Source organism: Hoplias malabaricus, chromosome 7, assembly GCF_029633855.1.
Source record: "Hoplias malabaricus isolate fHopMal1 chromosome 7, fHopMal1.hap1, whole genome shotgun sequence".
Lineage (NCBI taxonomy): Eukaryota > Metazoa > Chordata > Actinopteri > Characiformes > Erythrinidae > Hoplias > Hoplias malabaricus.
In genome coordinates, this window is record NC_089806.1 from 2605653 (window position 1) to 2633466 (window position 27814).

General features: G+C 37.1%; 1 protein-coding gene across 1 annotated transcript; it reads left to right on the forward strand.

The window, feature by feature from the left end:
• The first annotated feature begins 3942 nt into the window (after window positions 1–3942).
• Window positions 3943–27814, forward strand: LOC136701597 (NACHT, LRR and PYD domains-containing protein 3-like). Its single transcript, XM_066676216.1, has 8 exons — window positions 3943–4268; window positions 6439–8364; window positions 17390–17563; window positions 22885–23058; window positions 23721–23894; window positions 24797–24970; window positions 25705–25751; window positions 25912–27814. Exons 1-8 carry the CDS (start codon window positions 3973–3975, stop codon window positions 26448–26450), a joined length of 3504 nt encoding a protein of 1167 aa, XP_066532313.1. The 5' UTR covers window positions 3943–3972; the 3' UTR covers window positions 26451–27814.

The following is a 27814-nucleotide window of genomic DNA, read 5'->3' on the forward strand; positions in this document are numbered from 1 at the left end:
TTTGGAGGTTGTCACCCACAAGCTCTTCCTAATACACAGGACACATCTGTTAATCACTTTTTGACGAGTTCACCACAGCTTTTCTGCTTAACTTTACATGAAACCTTAGTACTATTATAGCCACAACACCAGAGTGAGTTCTCTGGATGTTTAGTTCTTAGATCTCTGGATGTTTATTACATAGAGCACCATTTATCAACCAGACTTTTACACAGAAATGTAAATATTTCTGTATAAATGAGTGGTCACCATCAATGTCCAGTCCTTTTATTAAGTATATATTACTTCTGATTTATAAAATGTAAAGGAACGTGCGTTTAATAATGTTAAAATATAGTCATGATCAGTTTTCTTATGTTAAAAAAAGGCTTTCCCTGATCATACACTCTCTGGAACTGCCTGACATTTCTATAAGTTTACATCACTATGCCAAGGAACATGTGGAACATCACAGGCTTGCAATGGAACATCTGTAAATTCTTTCACAAAAGTGTTGTCTGATGTGTATTTACGAGGGGTGGAGCCTCGAAGGTGCTTGTGAACACCTTTTCTTGAGGAAAATTAAAGAATGGGACACTACAGCCCTGCATATCGTAGCCACCAGAGCAGTAATCTGTATGCTCTGCTATCTTATGGTAGATGATACTTTAGCATTATTGCTCACACACTCAGACTCAAGACAGATTTTTCCCACAGTTTTTAAGGCGTCTAATCTATAACATCCATTACAACATAAGTAATCACCAGATTAACTTCATCTATGCCACCCATGCTCCACTCCACAGTGTTTGTATTTACACTCTGCACTTAACACATAAAACTTGGTTAAGTTTCATACAAAAAAATACATTCTTTGGTTGCCTTGTATTTAGTTACATAGTTTGTTATAAGAGCGTATGTCTCTTTGAACTGCAGTACAAAAGGTAAACTTTTATTGTGAGGTGGGTGGGGGCATTGGGTGGGCTGTTGTTGGTGAGTGGGTGAGTCGGAGTTTGGAACCAAGGAGGTCATTCACTTTCAGAGTTAGTCTTTCCTTGTGTTAACATTGCTAGTATAGGATGGTTAGCAACTACAGCATCCTTCTACCTTCGATTAATTAAAATAATATTTTACACTGTGTGAAAATTTCATAATGAATGGACCAATAGAAATGTTTGGAATTCATTCATTCGTTCATTCATAGTCTGTTAAACACAAATAAGCTCCTACTTCATGATTAACAAAATGAGTATGAAGAATTCAGTTGTTAGACGTGAGTTTTGTACTTACTATAATAATAACTCATCTGTAAGTAGCATATTTACAAATAATTGTAAATTTTAGGTGTTCTACACTCACAAAATAAAACATCTATAAACATGTACATTATGATTTACTAATCATGGACTAATACAATATTTAAAAGTTATTCTATGCTTTATACATTAATGACATGTTTAACATTGTGGTATTTGAGCAACTGTCTAAAATATTCTGCCTTCACTCTTTAGCTGTGTACTTTTAAGATTTCAGAATTTAATAATGGAGAGTATATGTTAACATTTATACATGTCTACTTTATAAGATATGTGCAACGTGGTGTTGTGTTTAAATGTAAACAATGTGCTAAAAGAATAACGTAACATTTGCACATTTTGCTGGTTTACAGAATACTGTATTTGTATCCTACTGGAGTTTACAGTTTCAATGATAGGTTTTCATTTACGTTTAGGCTTGAGTGCTAGTGTTAGGATTTGAGTTTAGTGTTAGCAATAGTGTTTAGTTAACTGTGTTCAAAAATTGCTATTTCTAATATTTTGGAGCTTAATGTTAGTGTTTCAGTTTAGTTTAGGGAACGACCTCAATCATAATATCTCTGGTATACAGTTGGGTTTAGAGTTATTGCCCGTAACTGCTTTTGTTCAGGGGAATGTTTAAGGCTGGTTTTGCATGTTGTGTTGCCAGAAGAGCACATATAATTTATACAAAAAAATGCTGTACGATTTTACCTTGAGATCAGAGTTGACAAATAATCGGTTAAATGTTAACAGATAGCAATTTCTTAGTCATATTTTTATGACATGTTTTACATACAAAATATTTGCAACATTTTTGCAGTCCCTTATTTGAAGTGGGAACTGTTCTGTGTATATGAAGTGATTGACACTGGCACCAAATAAAATTTTCTTTTAATTCAGGTAAAAATTTCGAGGTAAAGGTTGTCAGAAATGCTGTCTCTGTGGTACCTTATTTTATTGTAATTGTAGATTAAAAAAATTGTGTTGATTTCATACGCTCCATTTAATCTCCAGGAATTTTATTATGTTTTTTTACATGACACACTACTGTAATGAAAGATTACAAACATGTACCTTTGGTACCATGTACCAAACATGTACAAATCTACCTTTAAGGAACAAAACTGGACTTTTAAACACTATTGTACCTTTAAAGATACATTTACACAGTTTGTACCAATATTGTACCTCTACCGTACCTTTTTTTCTGAGATTGTTTGAGTAAATGTCTATAAATTATTTGTTGTAACTTTAATATCTGTTTGACCAATTTATTTAATAATGGCTTAACTTTTAGTAAAAGACTTATAGGCATTTTTATATATTTAAAAGTAAGAAAAAGTTTACACATTGGGGGCTGCAAAATGTTTTATAAATTTTAACCAATTAATTTATAAATTATTTATAAATGGATTTTAGTCTTTAAATTGCGTTTTATTTATTGTAAATGCATATACATTCAATGAAAGTAAATGTAATGTAAATGAAAGTAAACATCTGATTTATTCATCATTAATTATTAAGCCCTGACCATTGAAGAACAGGATGAAATGGGGATAAGTATGAAGATAAATTGATGGAGTACATTTTGTATTTGTAGAACTACAAAGTGCTCCTGTGTGGTCAGTGGAGCTGAGAGAGTGACCACTGAATTTAGATACAAGGAGCTGTACCTAATCCATCATCATTCAGTACATATCCCTTTGTATTGTAAATAGACGAGAGTCTCTTGATAGACTTGAGCAAAAAAAACCGCCACAGGCAAGAAGCAAGAGTCAGAGATGATTATTAGGTTTAAACACACAGAGTTTCACCATATGGGTCCATATATAAGAGTCTTGATACTTGTCTCATGTCTTATAAAATAGACAAGTATTCATATTAATACATACTGGCAATTATAAAACTCTGAAATCTTGCAAGAAGGACACAGGACACATGAGTGAATGCAGGATATTCTTGACTTTTTATTGCTCAAATGTCACCACTGTCATTAATGTGTTAAATAAGGAATAATTTTTAAATACTTGATTAATTCATGATTAGTAAATCATAAAATAGAAATATATACTCATTTCACAGTTCTACTAAAAATGCTACTTATACTACCTAATAATACATATGAATTATTATAGTAAATATATTTCTGATATAAAACAACTGAATTCCAGATATGTTCATCATTTGTTAATCATGAAGCAGGAGCTTAAGAGTTATATTTTAATGAGCGTTTCATAGCTGACACATATGAGGTGGTAAATATAATGTAGTATGATTATATTGCATGAGTTGGAATATTTTGTTAACTTATTCATTACATACTTGATTGTTTGATCAAATAATTTATGAATGGATAAGTTAAATAATTGATTTCTTTTTCAATATCTGTAATCATTTTAAAATAGATTTATTAATAATGACCAAAATAAACTACAACTAAATCTATTTTACCCTGATTTATGAGTGTAAATATTACTAAATCTAGCTTTAAAATGTATAATCATGATTTATATGTAGTAAAATGAGAGAACTGAAATTGAAATGTGTGGCATAATGATTCTGTCTGGTGTTTTCAGTCTACAGACTTCTAAATCCCTGTTCTATGTCTATGAGTAGAGACCAGTCCATGGAGTATCCCCCTCGATTCAGCAGTGAACGAGATCCCACTAATGTGTCTCTGAAGAGTGACAGGTCCATGGAGTACCCCCCTCGATTCAGCAGTGAACGAGATCCCACTAATGTGTCTCTGAAGAGTGACAGGTCCATGGAGTACCCCCCTCGATTCAGCAGTGAACGAGATCCCACTAATGTGTCTCTGAAGAGTGACAGGTCCATGGAGTACCCCCCTCGATTCAGCAGTGAACGAGATCCCACTAATGTGTCTCTGAAGAGTGACAGGTCCATGGAGTACCCCCCTCGATTCAGCTGTGGAAGATCAGCCCAGAGCAGCTGTGACCAGCCCAGAAATGAATGGATCCTCTCTGACCAAAAGTGAGTTATCTTTCAGCCTATAACTGATGAGTGATGAAATAAATGTTGAAAAATGTTACTGCACAGAGCAGCTCACTCTTGTTTCATGACTTTCTATCTCAACAACAGTGAATGACATTCCAGCATTTGTATTAATCATGTATTAATTTTCTGTGGAAATGTATCAACAACTCTAGAACAAATATTCATATAACTTAGTACACTCTTATTTTATCTACAGCTTCACTTACGTTACCTCACCTCATGTTAAAGTCTGTATCTGTATCAGTTTCTCTTGAGCAGCACTAATGTTCATCCTATTATAAATATATTTAACATATCATTACAAACAATTACAGCTGAAGGTAATTTCTGTAAAATCTTCACAGACATTAAGACATGCAGTGAATTGAGGAAAGAGAGAATGTGTCTACAATGTTCTGCCAATCATGGTTTCCTGAAAATAGTAAAAACCCTTTCAAGTAAAACAGCTAATGGTAGAAATAGGACTTAGGATTTATTTGAATTAGGATGATATTTAAGAAATGTGGCGCATTTAGAATGCTTCTCTTATACTTTTCTTAACTGTGGAGGTACCCTCAGTGTTACATATCCAGTACCTTTAGTTGGGCATCATATTCACTCTGTTTTGGGGTGTGCAGGTGCATAAAATTACAATATCATGAAAAATACATTTATTTCTGTAATTCCTTTCAAAAAGTGAAAAATGTATATTATACCCATTTATTACATAGAAACTGATATGTTTCAAGTGTTTATTTTTTTTATTTGATGATTATAACTGACAACTAATGAAAACCCCAAATTCAGTATCTCAGAAAATTAGAATATTGTGAAAAGGTTCAATATTGAAGACACTTGGTGCCAAACTCTAATTAACTAAACAGCACCAATATATATATATATCGCGTATATTATCAACTATTCTAGATGTTAGAGATTCATTCATTTTTCTAAATTGAGACAGGGATTTTTCCTCGTGATAAAAACAGTAATTCACATCACTCAGTTAGTTAGTAGACAGTCACCTGAGAAAAATAGAGGATAACATTAATAACACATTGCATAATACATGCTTAATTTCAGCAGAAACATGTGCGTCCGAGATGATTTTTTAGAGGGAGAGAGGGCGAAAAATGATTTCGCAAATGTCCACTTGGGGGCACTGTTGGTCCATACTGTTTGTCTGGTTTGAACTCGGGTTGCGAGAGGTCACCATCAGGCAGTCCTGAGTCATCTGTTTATTTTTGCGATTAGATAAGGGTCGCCAGTCCGACGCTGACGATAATAAACGCTGGGGTTCTTTAATCCTGGTCTCCAAGACTCTGATTGATCTTTTAGGCTTAATGGAGTCATAACATTGGGGGGTACCACTTAGTGTTCAGAAGAAGAAGGGGGAGTAGTCATCCTGGGGGTCACTGAAAAGTGTTCTGCTTAGCCTTCGCTATCAGATATAGGTGTGTGCATGAGTTTGTGTGTGTGTGTGTGGGTGGGTGGGGGTGCGTAGTCTTTCAGCACACACACACTCTGTGGAATGCAGGTCCCATCCCTTCCTTTTTATGAAACAGAATGGAGAGTCAGAGTCTTAATTTTTCATTTCTTGATCTGGATCCATACTCCACTACAAAATACACTGCACTGACACAACAAGAAGAGGATCAGTGTGTGGGCCCAGGTGTTAGCCTGAAGATTGTATTGTTACTAACATTATTTTAGCCTGATCTTAACCTCAGAGTGTCAGAGTTGATGGTGATTTTGTGTTTAAGGGAACATCATGAGGCTGAAATTACACCAGCACTTATTATTAGAAGAGCAAAATATATACACATAATGCACTGAATTTAAATAATTTCTCTGGAATTTAAGTAACACTCCTACATAATTTCCTTTGGAATTATTTAAATTCAATGCATTGTGTGTATATATTTTGCCCTTCTAATAATAAGTGCTGGCCTAATTCCAGCCTCATTATGTTCCCTTAAACACAAAATCAACAACAACAATAATAATATTAATTATTTTATTTTATTATAATCTGTAACAGTTTTTGCAGTTGGAATAGTATCAGAACTAAAAAACACATAGATTGGCCCATCACTAAATGAGATTATAAGTTATTTCCTGTGGTCATTTTTTTGATATTGATGTTTCTGTGCTTGAACCTCAACAGGCAACACTTCTCAGAAGAAGCTCTACAGACTCTCACTGTGGAGGAGAGACTTGGAGATGTGCAGCAGGGTTCTTACCCAGCAGTGGAGGAGGTGTTACACACACACAGAACCAGGATGAAGAACAGGTACGAGAACTTATTTGAGGGAATCAGAACCCCAGAGAATAAAACCCTCCTGAACAGTGTTTACTCTCAGCTCTACATCATTGAGGGAGAGAGTGAAGGAGTGAATGAAGAACATGAGGTTTTAAAGATGGAGAAAACACCCAGGAGACACCAGCAGGATGCTCCAATCCACTGCTCAGACATATTTAAACCTCTACAAGGTCCTGATGGAGGAGTGAAGGCTGAAGATCTCAGACTCAGAGACAGAAAAGAGGATAAAAGAGCAGAAGAGCAGGAGATCAGAAGAGTTCTGACTAAAGGCATTGCTGGAATTGGAAAAACTGTCTCTGTGCAGAAGTTCATTCTGGACTGGGCTGAAGGAACAGCCAATCAGGAGGTAGATATCATATTTGTGCTTCCGTTCCGGGAGCTGAACTTGATTAAAGATGATCAGTACAGTCTTCATGGACTTCTGTGTGCCTTCCATCCTGAGCTCAAAGATCTGGACCCAGAGATATATCACCAGCTCAGAGCTGTGTTTATATTTGATGGTCTGGATGAAAGCAGAGTTCCACTGGACTTTAAACAGTGTGAGAAAGTGTCTGACATCACCGTGACATTATCAGTGAGTGTGTTAATGACAAACCTCATCAGAGGAGATCTGCTTCCCTCTGCTCTAATCTGGATCACCTCCCGACCAGCAGCAGCCAATCAGATCCCTCCTCGGTACATCCACCGTGTGACAGAAATTCAGGGATTCACTGACCCACAGGAGGAGTACTTCAGGAAGAGAATCATGGACCAAGACCAAGCCCAGAAGATCATCTCCCACATTAAGACAGTGAGGAGCCTCAACATCATGTGCCACATTCCTGTCTTCTGCTGGATCTCAGTCACTCTTCTTCAGAGAATGATCACACAGAGTCACACAGAAATCCCTAAAACTCTGACTGGAATGTATTCACACTTCCTGCTCACTCAGACAAATATGAAGAAGGAGAAGTATGAGGAGAAAGATGAGAGAGACCCAAAAGAACTACTGGAGTCCAACAGAACCGAGCTTTTGAAACTGTCTGAACTGGCTTTCACACAGCTGCTGAAGGGCAATGTGATGTTCTATGAAGAGGACCTGAGAGAGAGCAGCATTGATGTCACTGAGGCCTCAGTGTATTCTGGGATCTTCACTGAGATCTTTAGGGAGGAATGTGTGATCCACCAGAGGAAGGTCTACTGCTTTGTTCATCTGAGTTTTCAGGAGTTCCTGGCTGCTGTCTTTGTGTTTCACTGCTATGAGAGCAACTTAATGGAGCCACTGCAGTGTTTTATACCAGGGTATGGAGGGAGGTCTGAGAAGGTTCCTCTGGATGATCTTCTGAAGGGAGCAGTGGATAAAGCTGTAAAGAGTCAGAATGGACGGCTGGATCTGTTCCTCCGGTTCCTGCTGGGACTCTCACTGGAGTCCAATCAGTGTTTCCTACAGGGTCTACTGACCCAAACACACAGTGGATCAGAGAGAACCACATGGTACATCAAGAGATTAATCAAAGGAGATAAAAATCCCATCTCTACTGAGAGATCCATCAACCTGTTCCTGTGTCTTTCTGAGATGAAGGACCAGTCCCTCTACAGAGAGATTGAGGAGTTTCTAACCTCAGAGAAACACTCACAGGTGAAGCTCTCTCCTGGACAGTGTGCAGCTGTTTTCTACATGCTCCTGAGTTCAGAGGAGGAGCTGGAGGAACTGGATCTGAGTAAATACATGACATCAGAGGAAGGTTATAGGAGACTGATCCCAGCTGTGACTGTCTGCAGGAAAGCTCGGTGAGTGTTATATCTACGTATCTGTTATACTTTCATACAGCAGGTGAAATAAGTATTGAACACATCAACAATTTTCTAGGTAAATATATTTCTAAAGGTGCTATTGATATTAAATTTTCACCAGATGTTAGTAAAAACCCATCCAATCCACACATGCAAAGAAATCATACCATAGATGTCCATAGATTAATTTATGTGTAAAGATGAGAAATGACACAGGGAAGAAGTATTGAACACACTGAAATATATTTAATACTTTATATTAGTACAAAAGCCTTGACATCTTTAAGACGCCTCCTGTTTGGAGAAACTAATCACATTGCATTGTGATTTTTTGCTCATTCTTCCACACAAACATTCTTCAGATCCTGAAGGTTCAGTGGGCTCCTTTTGGGCTTTAGTTCTTTCATAGGTTTTCAGTAGGAGTCCGGTGATTGGCCTGGCCGTTTTTATTTTCTTTATTTTCTTTCTCTGAAACCAACTAAGAGTTTTCTTGACTTTGTGTTTGGGATCATTGTCTTGCTGAAATGTCCACCCTTGTTTCATCTTCATCATCCTAGTAGATGGGAGCAGATTTTTGTCAATAATGTCGCTATAGATTAGTCCTTTCATCATTCCTTCAATAATACAAAGCGTGCCAGTGCACTATGCTGAAAAACAGCCCCCACACCATGTTGTTCCCACCTTCAAACTTCACTGTTGCTATGGTGTTTTTGGGGTGACCTTTGACCTCCAAACATGTTGGGGGCAGCCTTGGTACCGGGAAAGTCTTGCAACAGCTCACTGGTTTTGCTATCATGAGATGTTTCTTGTATGGCACCTTAGTAATGAGTAACCAGCTGATATTAATTTGCACTTAATTAATCAATCAAATTTTATTTATATAAGGTTTCACAACAGAATGTTGTCACAAAGCAGTTTAACAGAGTTCCAAGTCCAAGCCTCCGATGAGCAAGCCAAGGGCAACAGTGGCAAGGAAAAAACTCCCTCAGCTCCAAGGAAGAAACCTGGGAAGGAACCAAGACTCATACGGGGGAACCCGTCCTTTCTCGGGTCGACACCGGAGAGAACAACAGAGAACAAACAAAAGTACAAGTGAACTGATAGAGACAGTCAGTTATAGTAATGTGAATATATAGTAATGATACAGAGTACACAGGGTCAGCGGCTGGATCAGGGCAACACTGTTACAATAGTCAAGACTTGAAATAATAATAAAGGCATGTACTAATGTTTCTGCATCATGCAGGGATAAGACATTTTTAATTTGGCGATGTTGCAAAGATGTAAAAAACCTGTCCTAGTGATACTGCCTATATGTTGATCGAATGATAAATCCTGGTCAATTATGATGCCAAGATTTTTTGCTGCGTAACCAGGTTTAACTGGAAAGTCAGTGAGATTTAAAATGAAATCTGATGATTTGTTTCTTGCCACTTTTGGACCCAGGAGCAAAACCCCTTTTTTCACTGTTTAGAAGGAGGATGTTATGTCACATCCAGCCTTTCTTGTCTTTTACACTGTCCTCTGTATTTTTAATCTGTGTTTAATTAACATTTATGGCATTTTGGCAGACACACTTATCCAGAGAGACTTACAATGTTACTGGTATTACAGGTAGGCCAACACAGTGTTTGGAGTCTTGCCTAAGGACTCTTATTGGTGTAGCACAAACTGGTTGCCCAGACCTGAAATATGGTTTGTTTGTGATCGGGCTTGGCTGATATGTACAATTGAGTGTTGTCTGCATTGTGAAACAGTGAAAGTTTTATTAACAGTGAAAGTTAATATTATAGTATAGTATAATGTTTTCTCACCATTATTTCTCGCGACCCTGAAATGGAAAAGCGGAAAAGAAAATCTATGTATGTATAATGGTTTCTCATAACTGTGCCTAGCGGTAACATGTATAATGTAAATAATATCAGTCCTAAAATAGAGCCTTGCAGAATTTCAATACTTACTTTAGAATTATTTGAAGATAAATCATTTACTGATTTACGAATTGATAACATTCTGCTAAGTAAGATTTGAACCATAATAAGACTGTCCCTGTGATTCCAAGCATGTTTTCTAAACTTTCTAGGAGAATACTGTGGTCTATTGTATCGAAGGCTGCTCTGAGGTCAAGAAGCACCAACAGGGATAAGTGGCCTTGATCAGAGGCAAGAAGAAGTTTGTTTACCTTGACTAGAGCTGTCTCAGTGCTATGATGTGGCCTGAATCCAGATTGGAATTTTTTAAATATATTTTCATATGTAGATATGAACTGAGTTGTTGGGCCACAGCTCACAGATCTTGGATTTAAATGGTAGATTAGAAATAGACCTGTATTTAAAATGAAAAAAAAAAAAAATCAAATGTGCTATTACTTGTCATTGTACAATGTACAGCGAAATGTGTCTTCTGCATTTAAGCCATCTGTGGCAGTGAACAAACACACACTAGTGTGCTAGGGTCTGTGAAAACACACCCAGAATGGCGGGCGGCCATCCCCGGTGCCCAGGGAGCTTTTGCTCAAGGGCACTTGCTCAAGGGCACTTCAGCCATGGATGTTCCCGCTGGTCCTGGGGATCGAACCAGTGACCTTCTGGTACTAAGCCCGGTCTCTAACCATTAGGCCAAGTCTGCTCTTTCAGGCTTGTGTCATGCCCTTGTCCCGTCGTGTCTGTTTTCCCCACCATGTGCTCACTTAGCACATGGCTCTGTTTTTTGTTGTTCATGTCTCTGCGCTAATCCCACCTTTGTTCCTCCTCCTCATCGGTGTAATCCATCCCCCTCGTTATCTGTTCCAGGTGTCTCTTGTCTGTGTTAGGTATTTAAGTTAGGTATTAAGGTCTTACTTCCTCTTGTCAGTTATTCGTTTCCTTTGTCATCGTTTCATTTCCAAGGAAACTGTCTCCGTCGTTTCCCGTGTCATGTTACCCAGTCTAGTCTGTCTGTCTTTGCTATTACTTGTTTCGTTTCCTATGTCGTGTTGCCTGGTCTAGTCTGTCTGCCTCTGCTGTTACTCGTTTCCCCTGTCATCGTTTCCATTGTCATGTTGTTTCCAACTCTGTCTGCCTCTGCTGTTTCACCGTTGTTGTGTTATTCCCAAGCCTGTCTGTTTCTGTCGATCCTCGTTTTGGTTTGTTCTCTGTTTAGTTCTCTATTAAGCTCTCTCTGTTTATGACTCTGTTTAGCTGTCTGTCCAGTGCTAGTCTGTTTAGCTCTTTAGTCTGTCTGTCCCGTTTGTTTTAGTGTTCCGTGTTTAGTCTGTCTAGCTCTCTGTATTTAAATTTAGTCTGCTTAGCTCCCTTTGTCTGTCTCTGTTAGCTCCGTGTCTTTCTGTCAAAGTCTCTGTCACTGTTTTGTTATGGGTACATTTGGGTACATGGCCCAGGCTAAGAGATGAGTTTACTATAGTTAAAAGAGTATTGACAATAACTAGTAATACTACTTTGAGGGCAAAAGGTTTCAAGCCTTCCTTTTACAATTATGTTATGTCAGTCACATCAGAGGACAACCAGGTCAGATTTAGTACTGTGGGTTGAGTCTGTTGTCTAATAGTTTTGATTTAAAAAAAAAAAAAAAAAGTTGGCAGAATTTGTGGTTTAGTACCTGCCTTATTTTTTGTAGTTCTGGAAAACACACTAAACAGTACTCTAGGATTATTTATATTATTGGAGATCAGCGAGGCCAGATATGCTGAGCGAGCTTTAGTGAGAGCATTTCTATACTCTAAGGCTGTCCTTCCAGGCAGAGTGGAACACTTCCAGCTTGGTTGATCGCTGTTTCCACTCTAGTTTCTGTTCGTGATGTTTAAGGTACAAGTTTTATCATTGTACCATGGGGCAACTATTTCTGTCTCATAATTTTTCTTTTAAGTGGCGCCAGATTCTCTGAAGTAGATCGACGGGTATTTTCTAAGTAGTCAGTTAGTACACACATGGACTACGTTATTAGTACCCCTCGGTTAATGAAAGAAAAACCCACAACGGTCACAGAAATAACTTGAATCTGACAAAAGTAATAATAAATAAAAATACTATGAAAATGAACAAATGAAAATCCAACATTGAATTTGAACCATTCAAAACAATTATTTTAAAAAGTAAACCCCTTAAACAGGCCTGGACAAAAATGATTGTACCCCTGAAAAAAATGTGACCAAATGGACATGTTAAATCAAGGTGTGTCCACTAATTAGCATAACAGGTGTTTACAACCTTGTAATCAGTCAGTGGGCCTATAAATAGGGCTACAGGTAGTCACTGTGTGGTTTGGTAACATGGTGTGTACCACACCCAACCTGGACCGGAGGAAGCGAAGAAAAGATTTGTCTCAGGAGATTAGAAAGAAAATTATAGACAAGCATGTTAAAGGTAAATGTTACAAGACCATCTCCAAGCAGCTTGATGTTCCTGTGAGTACAGTTACACATATTATTCAGAAATTTAAGATCCTGAATGTCCGCAGGAGGAATATAGATGACAAATTGAAGAGATGGATAATATGAATGGTAAGAATTTAGGGTAATTATCATAGAGAAATTCCGTCATATATTAATCTCCCTGCTCCCTCAGGTATCGCTGTAATCCATTTCATTATATGAATGTATAATCAATATTTGATATTACATTTAATAAACCAGTAGTGTGATAAAAAGCAGTCCTTGGTTATTTGTGTGTGCATCTTTCTTGTACAGAATTATTACTTTTAGGTCAGATTCAATTTCACACTGCTTCCACCCCACCGTCCTCCATTTCACATCTAATATGATTCAGGGTTTTCTGTCGATTGGGGTGTGGGAGGTAGATGGAGCTTTATTGCCACTTTGTGCTACTCGAGTACCCTGTTTGTTTGTTTTTTTTGTTACATTGAGTTTGTTTTTTTTACCTTGTATATAATAAAGCCACATAAGCTTTAGTGTCCTCTCTCCTAGATACTGTGTAATTCTTTAGATATCTTGGCCACAGTTATCTGTGCTAAAACCCATAATAAATTGTAGGAAATCATTATGATGTTTCTAATATTATATACTTTTTAAGTTTACTTTTAAATGTGTTTATGACTTTTGTTTTTTTAGCATGTTTTGACTTTTACAGAAATTAAAATATCATGAAAAAGTTGATTTATTTCAGTAACTCCAACTCGTATATTGTACTCATTCATTACACACAAACTGATATATTTCACGTGTTTATTTCTTATAATTTGATGATTATAACTGACAACAAATGAAAACCTCAAATTAAAATTAGAATATTACTTAAGACCAATACAAAAAAAAAAGAATTTTCAGAAATGCAACCAACTGAAAAGTATGAACATAAAGTATGAGCATGCACAGCACTCAATACTTAGTTGGGGCTCCTTTTGCCTGAATTACTGCAGAAATGCAGCGTGGCATTGGGTGGATCAGTCTGTGGCACTGCTCAGGTGTTATATGAAAGCCCAGGTTGCTCTGATAGTGGCCTTCAGCTCTTCTGCATTGTTGGGTCAGGCGTATTGCATCTTCCTCTTCACAATACCCCATAGATTTTCTATGGGGTTAAGGTCAAGGGAGTTTGCTGGCCAATTAAGAACAGGGAGACCATGGTCCCTAAACCAGGTACTGGTAGCTTTGGCACTGCCAAGTCCTGTTGGAAAATGAAATCTGCATCTCCATAAAGTTGGTCAGCAGCAGGAAGCATGAAGTGCTCTAAAACTTCCTGGTAGATGGCTGTGTGGCAGATTGTGTTTTATTTATTTCCATTTGATACTGATGTAAGGGTAATGTCAAGGGTTAATTGGGGGATATCACTGTAGCCCTATAAGAAGGGGGAGTAGGAGGACTTAGTGATTCGTTTGACCTGCTTGCCCCCCCCCCCCCCCCCCCCCTCTTTCCGGTGAACTTGACCCTCCTGTTGTTGGCTTGGCGTGTGGTTTGGCGGTGGTGGATTCAGGTACAACTGCAATGATTTGTGTGTTTTAATTATTTTAGGTAGGACCATGGGTGTCGGTATATTTTTCCCTATTTGCGTGGGTTTACAATGTGTGGAGTAATTGGGTGATTTGTGTGTATTTAGTAGTGAGTGCTGTGGGTGTTGTGCCGTGGTCTGAGGCCTTCAATCATTCTCTGCTTCGCATCGTTGCTGCTCTGTGCTTTGCATCTTCGCTGTTTTGCTGCTTCACAGTTTAATTCCAGGTGGACATGTTCCCTCTCTCTAGGAATATTTCCAGTTGTCTTTTGTATTTACATTTTATATTTCGTTAGAGCCGTCACACTGCCAGCTGCTCCTTCGCTTCTATCGGTTGTCGCACCTCTGTGCCGACAGAGACAGATAACCTCCTTTTAAATGGAGTTTAAACATTTTCCTAGCTGCTCCTCCTCTCGTGCTGCTGCTGATTTCTCCATGTCTTGGCCAAGTCATGCTGCTGCGCTGTATAGATTCGTATCACTTGCGGGTCTGTTAAATTGTTTTGTTTGTTTTTGGTTATTTTCTTTTTTGTTTCGTTTTCAAGGCGCAGTTTATTCTGCGACAGTTGTATTTCTTTTGGAAATTGTTGATTTTCTTTTGTGTTAAGTTTTCGTTCCTATTTTGTTAGATTATTTGTCAATTTTTGGGTTTAGTTGGCGGATTATATCCCAATTTCGGGCTTGCTCATTTTTTCTTATTATTTTTTTGTCTTATTCTTTGTGTGTATACTATCCTCATTGATTTTCATTTGTTTATTCTGGTTTTGTTGTAATTGGTTATTTGAGTTTGTCAATTTGTTTTATTTTTTTTCTGTTTGAGTCCTTTTCTCTCTCTCTCTCTCTCTCTCTCTCTCCTTGTGGCTGCTAGTTTATGGCACCTTGTTGTCATTTTAAAATATAGTAATTTTGAATGATTTTTAATGAATGTTGATGTATTAATTTAAAAGCTGCAGCTAAAGTCTTTTAGTCTTTTAGGTCAATGTTGAATGTGTATTGAAATAAAAATTCTTATTGTGAAAATAAAACTGAGTGTGGACCACGAGCCTCTGTCTCCAACAAACGAACCTGGGTTGCCTGGCTAGTTTTACTAGTCTTATTTCCTGAGGTGAAATTCCTCAGGTGCCGTAGTCGGACTATAATCACAGGGTTTTTTTTTTTAATATATAACCCATTGTTAGTGGGTATTATCCCTCTTATGACCATTAGGGTGTGGTGATTAATGGGTAGGAGGTAGGCTGCGTCACAGCTGCATTGACCTTGGACCTCAGAAAACACAGTGGACCAACACCAGCAGATGACATGGCATCCCAAACCATCACTGACTATAAACTTTATACTGGACCTCAAGCAACGTGGATTCTGTGCCTCTTCTCTCTTCCTCCAGACTCTGGGACCTTGATTTCCAAAGGAAATGCAAAATTTACTTTCATCAGAGAACATAACTGTGGACCACTCAGTAGCAGTCCTGTACTTTTTGGAAGCGAGATGCTTCTGACACTCTCTTGTTCAAGAGTGGCTTGACACAAGGAATGCGACGCTGAAACCCATGTCTTGTATACATCTGTGCGTGGTGGTTCTTGAAGCACTGACTCCAGCTGCAGTCCAGTCTTTGTAAATCTCTCCCACATTTTTGAATGGCTTTATTTCAGGGGTTGGCAACCTTTACCACTCATTTGGACCCATTTCATACAATAAAGAAAACACTGGGCGCCACAAAACCCTTTTGAAACTTTAAATGAAATAACATTGCGCATAACAGGGTTTTTTGCCTTTATGCTGTGTATAAACAAACTATACTGTGTTACATTTATGAAGTCAATCAACGACTGTAGAGAAAATGAAATAACATTTCTGCATGCAACAAAACATTTTTAACTCAGAAAAAAACACGTTGTGTTGATAGTTAAGTAAAATACTCAATGTCTATTTGAGTTCTTGTAGTAATGGAAAAAAAACGCTGAACTTAAATTATCCACTGGCAGTAAACAAAAAATGCTGTCCTCTGCGTGCCATTATTATTTTACTGGTGCGGTGCAGTCAGCTGTCAAAAAGTTCAAGAAACCGCACACTGGCGGGTGTTGCACATTGGAAGTTGTGACATGTATTAAGAGCGACAAATATTTTAGATGTTACAAGATCGCCATAATCTTCATAGAATTACATTTTGAAAACTAACTAAAATAAAATACATTTTAATTAAATACTCATTAATTATATTCAAAAGCTGAGCTGTATCAGAGGGATCAAAGAGCCGCGGGTTGCCGACCCCTGGTTTAGTTTCAAAATCCTCTCCAGGGTGCGGTTTCTACCACATCATTTCTTTCACGTCACCTCTCTTTTAATATGCTTGGACACAGAGCTCTGTGAACAGCCAGACTCTTTTTCTTTCTCTTTCCCAGCATCAAATTTAAACAAATAAATACTTGAAATATATCAGTCTGTCTATAATGAATGAGTATAATATACAAGTTTCACCTTTTGAATTTAATTATTGAAATAAATAAACTTTTTCATGATATTCTAGTTTTTTGACCAGCACCTGTATACTTTCACAGTGCACATTATCGCGTGTAACAGTGTTCTCCATGAAGGAAATGTCAGTGCAGAGATGATATTTGGCTTGTCTCACTCTATGTTAAGAGTCTGTTTTTGCTGAAGAACATGGAGGAACATGTGGATGGTTGTGTTGTTCTGAAGGTTTGGTTGTGGAATCAACCATCTTGTTTAGAGAATGACTTGTGGGTGGGCTCTGTCTCATTGGGGAGGGCAAAACAAACACGGGGAGGGCTATTGCTGGTCACAAGGGTGAAGACAAGGCCTTGAGAACAGCAAAACAGAGTAGAGTGTGGCTTATTTCTCTGATCAGGACACTAACTCCACTACACCATTAATTTGCAATGAGTTATTTGCTGATTTATTAACGTTAACGTTAATGGGTTATTTCTTATTTAATAGGGATGATTTCAGGAAAACTGTTATTTCTTTACAGACTCACGGGCTGCAATCTGGACTCCTTTAAAACCATTTCAACCTGCAGCTTTGTGAGCTTTCACCCAAAACTCATTAAGTGTTATTTCATTTCAGACTCATTGGCTGTAATCTCACCAAGAACTCCTGTGAAACTCTGAGATCAGCTCTACAGTCAGTAAACTCCTCCTTGAAAGAGCTGGACCTCAGTAACAATGACCTGCAGGATTCAGGAGTGGAGCTGCTCTCTGCTGGACTGAAGAATCCACTCTGTAAACTGGAGACTCTCAGGTGAGGTTTCTGTGAATCCCAATGTGTGTGTGTAGTGTAATCAACCCTAAATCCGAAAAAAGTTGGGACAAACGTTGGGATTGAAAATACAAACCAAAGGCATTTCATGTTTACTGTTCCAAATATTCAGTGAGCACAGTTTGCCTTCAAATAATTCTGTGCACACCCAGTCTACTGAAATCTAGTCCTTCAAATCTCCTGTAAAACACATAGAGAGTGTAGAAGAATTTATTATTATTATTTTTAGAGGCATTTCGAGATTCTTTGGCTCAGGATAAACTAATTTGAAATTTGGATGTCCTTCTTTGTTTTGTTCATTTGTGTAATATGCAACAAATTCTTTTACAAACTAGGTTCTGGATTATTATCTGATGGTGTCAAAATGTTCACAGTTCCTGAAGAACATTCATTATTCATTAAATATGTGAAATGTCAAGACAAAACTGTCACAAACTTTCTTCTTTGTAACTAATAGCTTTTTAGTCTGATACTTTCTGTTCACTCTCAAAGATATAGATAATTTATGTTATGGAATAAATGTAATAAACTTCACGAGAATGGCAGTATTCAATGATTTCCAATGTGTAACTGATAATTAAACGTTTGATAATTAAATATTATATAGTAATCATAACAAAATATTAAATGTTGATATAAGTGAGTTCTTTTGACCCTAAACTGATTAATTCATTGTCTGTAAGCGCTTATCAAGTTCAGAGTCACTGTGGGGCCAGAGCCTACCCATAGACACTGGGCGCAAGGCAGGAACACACCCTGGAGGGGGCGCCTTTCCATTGCAGGGAAACACACACTCACACATTCACTCTCACACTCACACACTCACACCTATGAACACTTCTGAGTCACCAATCCATGTACCAACATGTTTTTTTAGATCGTGGGAAGAAACCGAAGCACCTCATTTACTTGAGATTTGACTAGAAGATGCTTATCCTATTGCTCCTGCTTAGCTGTTTTTATTCCTATTTTATTTTTTTATTTTACTCAGGCAAGGTACTACAGTGTAGCATAGTGTAGTTTTAGATTATATTTACTATGTTTTATTTTGATTTTACACTGAAACATTTTTGGATTTTTAGTGACTGAATCAGTAAAGTCTGCTGACTACTTATCAGAAACAGAAAAACAGAGTACAGAACAGATAATGTAAATGTTTCCAACCTGACGTATGTCCTTGTGGATCAGTCAGATCTGGAACCCAAGTTATTTGTTTTAAAACTAGCTCTTCTTACTATTAGGTCACTTATAAAAAATCATTTATAGTCAGTGATTTTATCACCCCGCAAAATCTAGACTTTTTACTTTTAACAGAAACCTGGCTGGAAAACAGCACCAATGCTGCTGTGCTTTTAGAATCCGTTCCCCCAGGCTACAGTTTTTATAGTGTATGTAGAGAAAACAGAAAAGGTGGTGGAAACTCATTAATACAACTTGGAAATTAGAAAGGCCAGACAAGCCTATTTCTCTGAGATCAGTAAAAGCTATAAAAACGCCTGCTTGCTATTTACCATATTTGATAGGCTGAGAAATCCACCACCACAGGTAAACCCAGAACTGCTCTCTGTAATGAATTTGCAGCTGTCTTCAGTAATGAAATTCTAAACATTCTGCAATGATCTTAAATACATCTAGAGCTTAAATAAAAGAGCTGTTCTTCCTCTGTTCTGGGGGCATAATGCAAAGTCTGGCTGGAATTTTTGCATGTGTAACATATATGTATATGTAGTTGTGTAACATATATGTATATATGTTATATGTATATGTATATTTTAAACAATTTATACATTTATGGGAAATAAGCATTTTGAAAGAAATAAAAATGAGAAGTCAATTTTGTATCAGTTATGCCCTTTAAAAGTTTATATGTAAAATCAGGGCTTGGAGCATATGCTCACAGTGGCTCTCTGCACTTGTATCAGAAGGTGAAGGGGGTGTGGCGCTGTATTAAACGGTGTTTTAGGTCTATAATGATGTGAAGAACAGGCAAATAGTTTTCCTTCAGCTGCACATTTTCTTCCATTTTTTTCGTCACGTGTACAGAATTATCTCTTTATTTCTCTCGATTTTTCACTCTTAAGTCTTTGTGGGTTCAGGAGTATATTGCGGGCTTGGTCTCCAGTTATTTTTCTCGTTTCCACTTTGGCCTTTTTTGCCCTCTGTCCTTTACTAATGTCCAGTAAGCAGCTGAAACAGGGCTGTCTTTACACTGATTTCTCCAAAAACTGGGGGAATGTTGTCCTACTTGCTCCCTTACAGACATAATATTAATAGTACAGTGTATGTGAGGCATGTATGTTTCATACTGTCGATCACAGCATCCTTTGGATAGACTAGAGAACTTGGCAGTGCTTACAGAAACAATTCTCAGCTGGTTAATATCGTATCTATCTATCTCTCTCTCTCTATCTCTATCTCTCTATCTATCCATCCACGAAAATTGTTGACTGGTGGTGTTCCACAAAGATCCATTCTTGGGCCTCTACTGTTATAAATTTACATGTTACAATTTGGATAAATCTTTAAAAATAATAAAATAACTTATTATAGTCATGCAGATGACACTCAGATCTATTTAGCTCTGTCAGCAGGCGACTATATTCCCATTGACACACTCAACAATTGCCTAGCCTCAGTAAATAACTGGATGAGGGACAGGTTCCTTCAACTAAACAAAGATACCTACACAAACAGACCTAGAAACACTAATACACTCATTCATCTCCAGCAGCTGATCTACTGCAATGGTCTCATTACTGGAATACCCTAGTCCACAGTCAGGCAGCTGTGGCTTATTCAAAATGCAGCAGCTATTATCACAACCAAGAGAACCAATAACATCAGCCCTGTCCTCAGGTCTCTGCACAGGCTGCCAATTATACACAGATATTTTTTATGTATAGTACAAGTCATATTTTAACAATGGAGCATGTTCCAATTATTAATGTATACATTTTTTATAGAAGTCCCACCCCCTCCCTCCCTCATGCCCCCCCCAACAAATAAACAAAACAGAATAAATTAATAATAAAATAATCTAAAATAAAATAAATAGGAGAGGTAAAAAAGATATCCAGAAAATGTGCAAATCAGTTAATGTGCCCAAATGTACATGTACATAAATACAAATATATTCAAATATAACATAATATATGTTACAGGAAAAATATTAATAAATATGTAATATAATAATTGTAAATAAATAAAATCTTGTACTATGCAAATATAAGATGTTCAAATGGAACATGGAAAGTTAAATCTAGTTTTGTTTTCTCTAGTAGGGGAGAGAAGTTTTGTTGAAACAGGTTTTGCATATCTCTTGTAATATTAACACCAAGATATTTAAAACCATTTTTAGGGATACGAAACTGCAAAATATTATCCTGAATATGTGAAGTGAAGTACCAGATTTTAACAGGGTAACATTCACTTTTATCAAAGTTTAATTTAGACCCGGAAAATGCACCAAATATCTACAGTATATGAACAATATGTGGCGTACTCAGAACGGGATTTGATATGTATAGCGATATGTCATCTAGATACAAAGAGAGTATGAACTCCTCATCTCCTCTAAGAATTCCACTTATTGATGACAATAATTTAAGTAGGACAAGGGCTCATTAGCCAGAGCAAATAAAGAGGGGGGCTAATTGGACAGCCCTGATGCGTTCCTCTTGCCAATTGAAAATAATGTGATTGCCTGCCATTTGTAATCTCTGAAGCCTTAAGAGAGGTATATAAATGCTTAATTCATGAATTAAATGTAGGACAGAATCTGAATTTTTCTAAGCATTAAAATAAATATTTCCACTTAACCCGATCAAAGTCCTTCTCAGGATCCAATGAAACCAACACTTCTGGGACCTCACTGGATGGAGGGGAGTAGATAATATTCAAAAGTGGCGAATATTTGTGAAAGAGTGTCGACCACTCTTTTGATTGGCAGAGATCACATCTTGCATTTCAATTTCAAGACATGATGCTAAGGCTTTAGCTAAGATTTTCACATCAGTGTTAAGTAGAGATATTGGCCGATATGAACTGCATTCTATTTTATCTTTGCAAGGTTTGAGTAGCAGAGAGATTGAAGTTTGGGTCAATGTTGATGGGAGCAAACCACAAGATAACGAATCATTAAACATGTCCAGTAAAAGAGGTGACAATTTATTCAAAAATGCCTGATAGAATTCGATGGGGTAGCCATCAGGACCAGGTGCTTTTCCGCATTGCAATGACTCATACTGACAATTTCTTCCAGCTGTAGTGGTAGCTCAATTTCTGATTTGATTCTATTATGTATAAAAGGGGCCTGAAGGTTATTTAAAAAACTGTACATATCCGTGCAGTCACAGGGCATTTCTGTCTAACATAATTTGGAATAAAAATATGCAAAAATTAATTAATTAATTTTCTCTATATCAGAAGTTATGTCTCCATTAATAAGTTATGTCTCCGTTTCTTTATTTGAAGGAGACAAACTGCTTTTTCACCATATTCATAAATCAGACCATGAGATTTCAACAGGAGATGTTCAGTTTTACCAGTTGATAATAAATTATATTTGGTTTGGAGGTCAATTTTTTTTTTTATAAAGTTCAGGGGAGGGAGCAATAGAGTACTGGGCATCCACCTCATTTATTAACTTGATAGGCTTATCTTGCTTTGCCCTACACATTTTAAAGCTATAATCTCACCCCTGAAGACTGCTTTCAATGTTTCCCAAAGAAGTGATGGGGAGATATTATCATTTTTATTGCACAAAATAAAGTCATCAATTTTACCAGATATTAAGTTACAGAAACCAGCATCAGTTAATAGCATTTTATCCAATTTCCAGGGAAGTTTTACTATCAAATTAGAAGAGAATGTAAGATTCAATAGGACTGGTGCATGATCTGATTCCACTATAGTTGAATATTCATCTTTGGCAACAGCTGATAATAAACATTTTTCAATAGGAATGATGAATGTAATTGCACATTACATTATTATTATAATTGTTTGGATCAATAAACTGCCTCTGACCAAAATATATAAAGGTGTTCTATAAATAATCTTGCCTTGCCTAGGACTCGAGCTCAGAGACTTGGCAATAGACATGCAAGAAATTACTTGTGAAAAACTCTGCCAAGAGCAAACCCACCCAGACATGGGGAGAGCATACTAAACTCCTCACTGGCAGTTGCTCGGTGTGGAAATCGAACACACAAACCCAGGACCCTGCAGCTGTGTGACATTACACTTACATGTTGTGCCACCATGCTTTTACCCAAAACTCATGAAGTGTTATTTCATTTCAGACTCATTGGCTGTAATCTGACCAAGAATTCCTGTGAAATTTTGGGATCAGCTCTAACATCAGGAAACTCCTCCCTGAAAGAGCTGGACCTCAGTAACAATGACCTGCAGGACTCAGGAGTGGAGTTGCTCTTTGCTGGACTGAAGAGTTCACACTGTAACCTGGAGACTCTCAGGTAAAATTTATATGATTTATTTAGTTGTTTTTAAACTTCCCAGTTTAAATTGTTGACACTTTACTCTGTACATAATTGAGCAAATTTTTTTCTAAGCCCTATTCTTTCTGTAATACTTATTGCACAGCAAGTGCACTGTCACTTTACAATCAACATATTTATTACTACTTGATTTATACTTGTATTCCTTACTTACTAAATGTAGCTTATTTATACAGAAACCTCTACCACGACCTTGGAATCTGTTACTATCTTGGGGTCTATACCCACATTTTTGCTTTCACTTCTGATTGAATTTCAACTGCAAAATCTACCCCAACACTGCCTTTTATTACATTGCCAACTATTCTGTTGTCCATGTAAATTTGTATTTGTAAATATATGTCCTGCCTGGAAAACGAAATATTGTTATACTTGTGTATAATGACAATAAAGAGTCTTTTATCTGTTTAAATCAGTAATGACTTGTTAAATAGCAAATTATTAAAAGTTATATGAGCCTCACTTGGAGTTCAAACCTGTGTTTTATAATTAATCATTAGGAATATTCTTCATTTATATTTACAGAAAAATCATTTAATACAGCCTTCAAACACTTTGATATTTCAACTTAACTGGTGGTTGTTTAATAACACTATTATGCTGGTTATATTCCTTTACAGACTAGTGATCTGTAATCTTAAGAACACATCATGTAAAGCTCTGGGATCAGCTCTACAATCAGAAAACTTCTCCCTGAAACAAATGGACATCAGTGAAAATGACCTAGAAGATTCAGGAGTGGAGCTGCTCTCTGCTGGACTAGAGAGTCCACTCTGTAAACTGGAGACTCTCAGGTGAAAACAGTATGATAAAGCACACAATGTTTTATCTCTTTAATAAACATTGTGAATGGTTAATATATATTTAGTTGACTGGAGAGAGAAAAAATTTATATACTTACATGAATGAGGGCAGCACAGTGTCGCAATATTTAGTTTTGCTGTCACAAAGCTCCAGAGTCCTGTTCCTTCCTTGTGTTCAGTTATTCTGGCTCCTGACCCGAGGTGACCCTGAACAGAATAAGCAGTTATAGACAATGAATGAAAGTTACAGAAATGAAAGTAACTGTCCACTGTAATACATGTAAACTTACGTAACTCCCAGTAAGTATTATTAATTCTGTTAATATTCAGAAGTAATATTTTAGAATCTCTCCCTAATAGAAAAACTTTATGACCCAATTTTTACGGGTGTTTCCCCAGCTACAAGAAGTATCTAGTTTGGTATTCAAGGTACCAATATATATCAGCAGGAGTCACTACTATTTTAATGTTCCTTCATTTATATTTTACACACTTTCAAATAACCACAGTCACTGGAACTTACTTGGAAATGTTTGTGCAATATTGCTTGTGGCTGACCTACTCTTCACTTCTACTTGAGTTCACACTAAGTCCTCACAGGTTTAGCTCATAGAGCTAATTAGCTAGGATTTGTCAGGCAATGCAGAGGAATGCAGGCCTGGTTCTATCAGCATGCACAGTAACCAGAAACTCTGTCAAATCATCCTGTTAGGTTTCCGGGTGTTTTCTGAGAAAGGTCATAATATGACAACAAATAGCAACAATAGCACCATATTACAAACCCAATTTTAGATAATCTCCTTTTGTTTGCTGTATATTACAAGAAATCAGCCTATAAAGGTTAGTAAACTAATTGTTTTGAAAACAACATCCTAATTTCTTCTTTCCTACAGATTGTCTGGGTGTAAGGTTACAGAAAAAGGCTTTTCGTCTCTGGCTTCAGCTCTGAAATTAAACCCCTCCCACCTGAGAGAACTAGATCTGAACTACAATCACCCAGGAGAGTCTGGAGTGAAGCTGCTCTCTGATCTACTGCAGGTTCCAGGCTGTGCACTGGAGAAGCTGCAGTGAGTTTTATTTTATTTATTTATTTTTTTTTTTTTGCACACACACACACACACACACACACACACATATATATATATATATGCATACATACACAAGCACACAAAAATTATGCACACATACTGTATCTCTGCAAAACACTAAACAGGGCCTCTGCTCCTGGTCCTCATCCCTTGACTCCATCTGACGCAGTCGAATCCTAATATTATGACCACCTCCTTATTTCTAGACTCACTGTCCATTCTCTCAGCTCCATTGACCACACAGGAGCACTTTAGTTCTACAATTACAGACTAGTCCAAAAAAGCTCTGGATGCTTTCTTAGCTGCATTTCCCCCTGTTCTTAAGTGGTCAGGACCCCCACTAAACAGGTATTATTTGGAAGGTAGGTTTGGGAACTCAGTGCTGTTTGTTTTGGACGATACTGACTGGGTTATGTGTGCATGTGTCCAGAGTTGTTAGGTGGAGGGTAATAGTGGACCTACCTACCCTGTGTGCACCTTAAGTGGAGCACTGACAGCTTGAGGCATACATTTATTTTGGTTTATAATTGTTATATTCTCCATTAGTGTAGAAATTAATAATACCACACTGCATCATACTGTGTAACACCAGGATAAATGACTAATATCTAATTGTCTGTATCCTTTAGGTGTGTATGTGTAAGAGGAAAATGAAAAGAAAGCAGATAGAAAATAATGAATTACTGTATCTGTCTTTGTTTGTGTGTGTCTAGGGTGGAACACAGAGGGAAGATCTGGATAAACCCAGGACAAAAGAAATGTAAGATACACAAACAGTTACACACTGCAACACAAAAATTCTCACAGACACCACTCCACACATTAACAAATACACAATATCGCACACACCAAAAAAATTCACACACATACATACTTTCATTTATTCATTTTTCATTTTCTGTGTGTGTGTGTATACACAGATTCCTGTGCTCTGACTCTGGATCCAAACACAGCACACACTGCTCTCTCTCTGTCTGAGGGAAACAGGAAGGTGGAGTGGGTGAAGGAGACTCAGTCATATCCAGATCATCTGGAGAGATTTGATAGGTGTTGGCAGGTTCTGAGTGTGGAGAGTTTAACTGGACGCCGTTATTGGGAGGTGGAGTGGAGCGGGAGGAAGGTTGACATCTCAGTGTCGTACAGAGGAATCAGGAGGAAAGGAGACAGATCTGAGTGTGTGTTTGGATCCAATAAATTCTCCTGGAGTCTGGAGTGCTTTGAGGACAATTACAGTGTCAGACACAATAAACAGAGAACTGTGATACCTGCCCCCTCTCACTCTAACAGAGTCGGAGTGTATCTGGACTGGGGGTCCGGCACTCTGTCCTTCTACACCATCTCACCTCACACATACACACTCACACACTTACACACATTCACCTCCACATTCACTGAGCCCCTCTACGCTGGGTTTAGAGTTTATTATAACTCCTCAGTGCTTCTGTGTGAGAGAAAATAAACTTACACACATCTTCAGGTTTAGCACTAACACTGGTCTGTGTGTGTGTGTGTGTGTGTGTCAATCACTCACTGTACATGTAAATCTCTTGTGAACATAAAAGTATGTTTAAATTGCACTGAAATATGAAGGGGGAAATGTACACTGAAATATACTTAATTTAAATATACTTCCATGCCTTTATGATTCTATAAACCAAATATGGTTCTTATATAGTGATGATTTGAAGTCCATAGAGAAGAACACTTTGTTGGAGCCATAATCCTTTTCTAAAGGGTCCTGTATAGAACTTCACCCTATTCTCTGTCAGTCTGAGCATGCAAAGTGTTCTCCGTGGTTCAGGACTCTATGTAGCACCTTTTAACTTACAAAAAAAACCACTCAAAATCCATTATTTTTAGTGTGTATTGTTTATGAAAGTCCACTAAAATGTAACATATATTTAAAGCATTCAAAGCACACCATTAAGTGAAGCACTTAGTGGATCCATTTCAGTGAATTTTTGTGATGTTGAGTATACTTTATCCAAATACACCAAAGTTTGATTTAAATATTAGTGTACTTTAATGTATGTATAGATCCGAAGTACTGCTGAGGTAAAATGAAATTGTAATTATTACATCAGACATTTTCTTGATCTTATATTTAGCACATAATAATGTGCTTGAAATGTACCCACTAATATTAAAGTATTTCAGTACATTGAAGTATGCTTCATACCTGGGTAGTTATGTACTTATTTTTTATTATTGTTATTATTTATTATTATCTACTACTAAGTTCATTAATTCATTTTTACCTGGGTAGTTATGTACTTATTTTTGATCTACTAATTAGTAATAAAACAGTACTAATATGTAATTAAAATGATATGAAGTTACACTTAATATCTCCTCTCAGAAAAACTCACTGGTGGTACCCTCAAGGGGTTCAGTGTCTTTAGAATTGTACCTTAGTCTAATTTCAGATTTTAAAGTTGTGTTGATGTCATTCACCCTGTGTAATCTCCAGGACTTTTATTGTGTTCTTTTATTCTCCACAGTTGTATAATGAAAGATTACAGAGATTTAGGGAACACAAATGGACTTTAACACCACTGCTGTACCTTTAAAGATACACTCCACTGTTTGTAGCTTTAGAGACAGTAATATAATACAAGTCATATTCTTGTAAAATGCTTAGTATAGTGTAGGTCATATAATGTTTTTGAAATAAAACGAAATTTTTAAAATGCAAAGTGTAGTACAAATCAGCACACTAAAGTTCTTTATTTAGGATTTTGTACTTACTGTAATTGCATATAATTTTGTAGGAGGACAACACTTATTGAGAAGATAAATTGTTTTAAATAATAATCTGAAGTG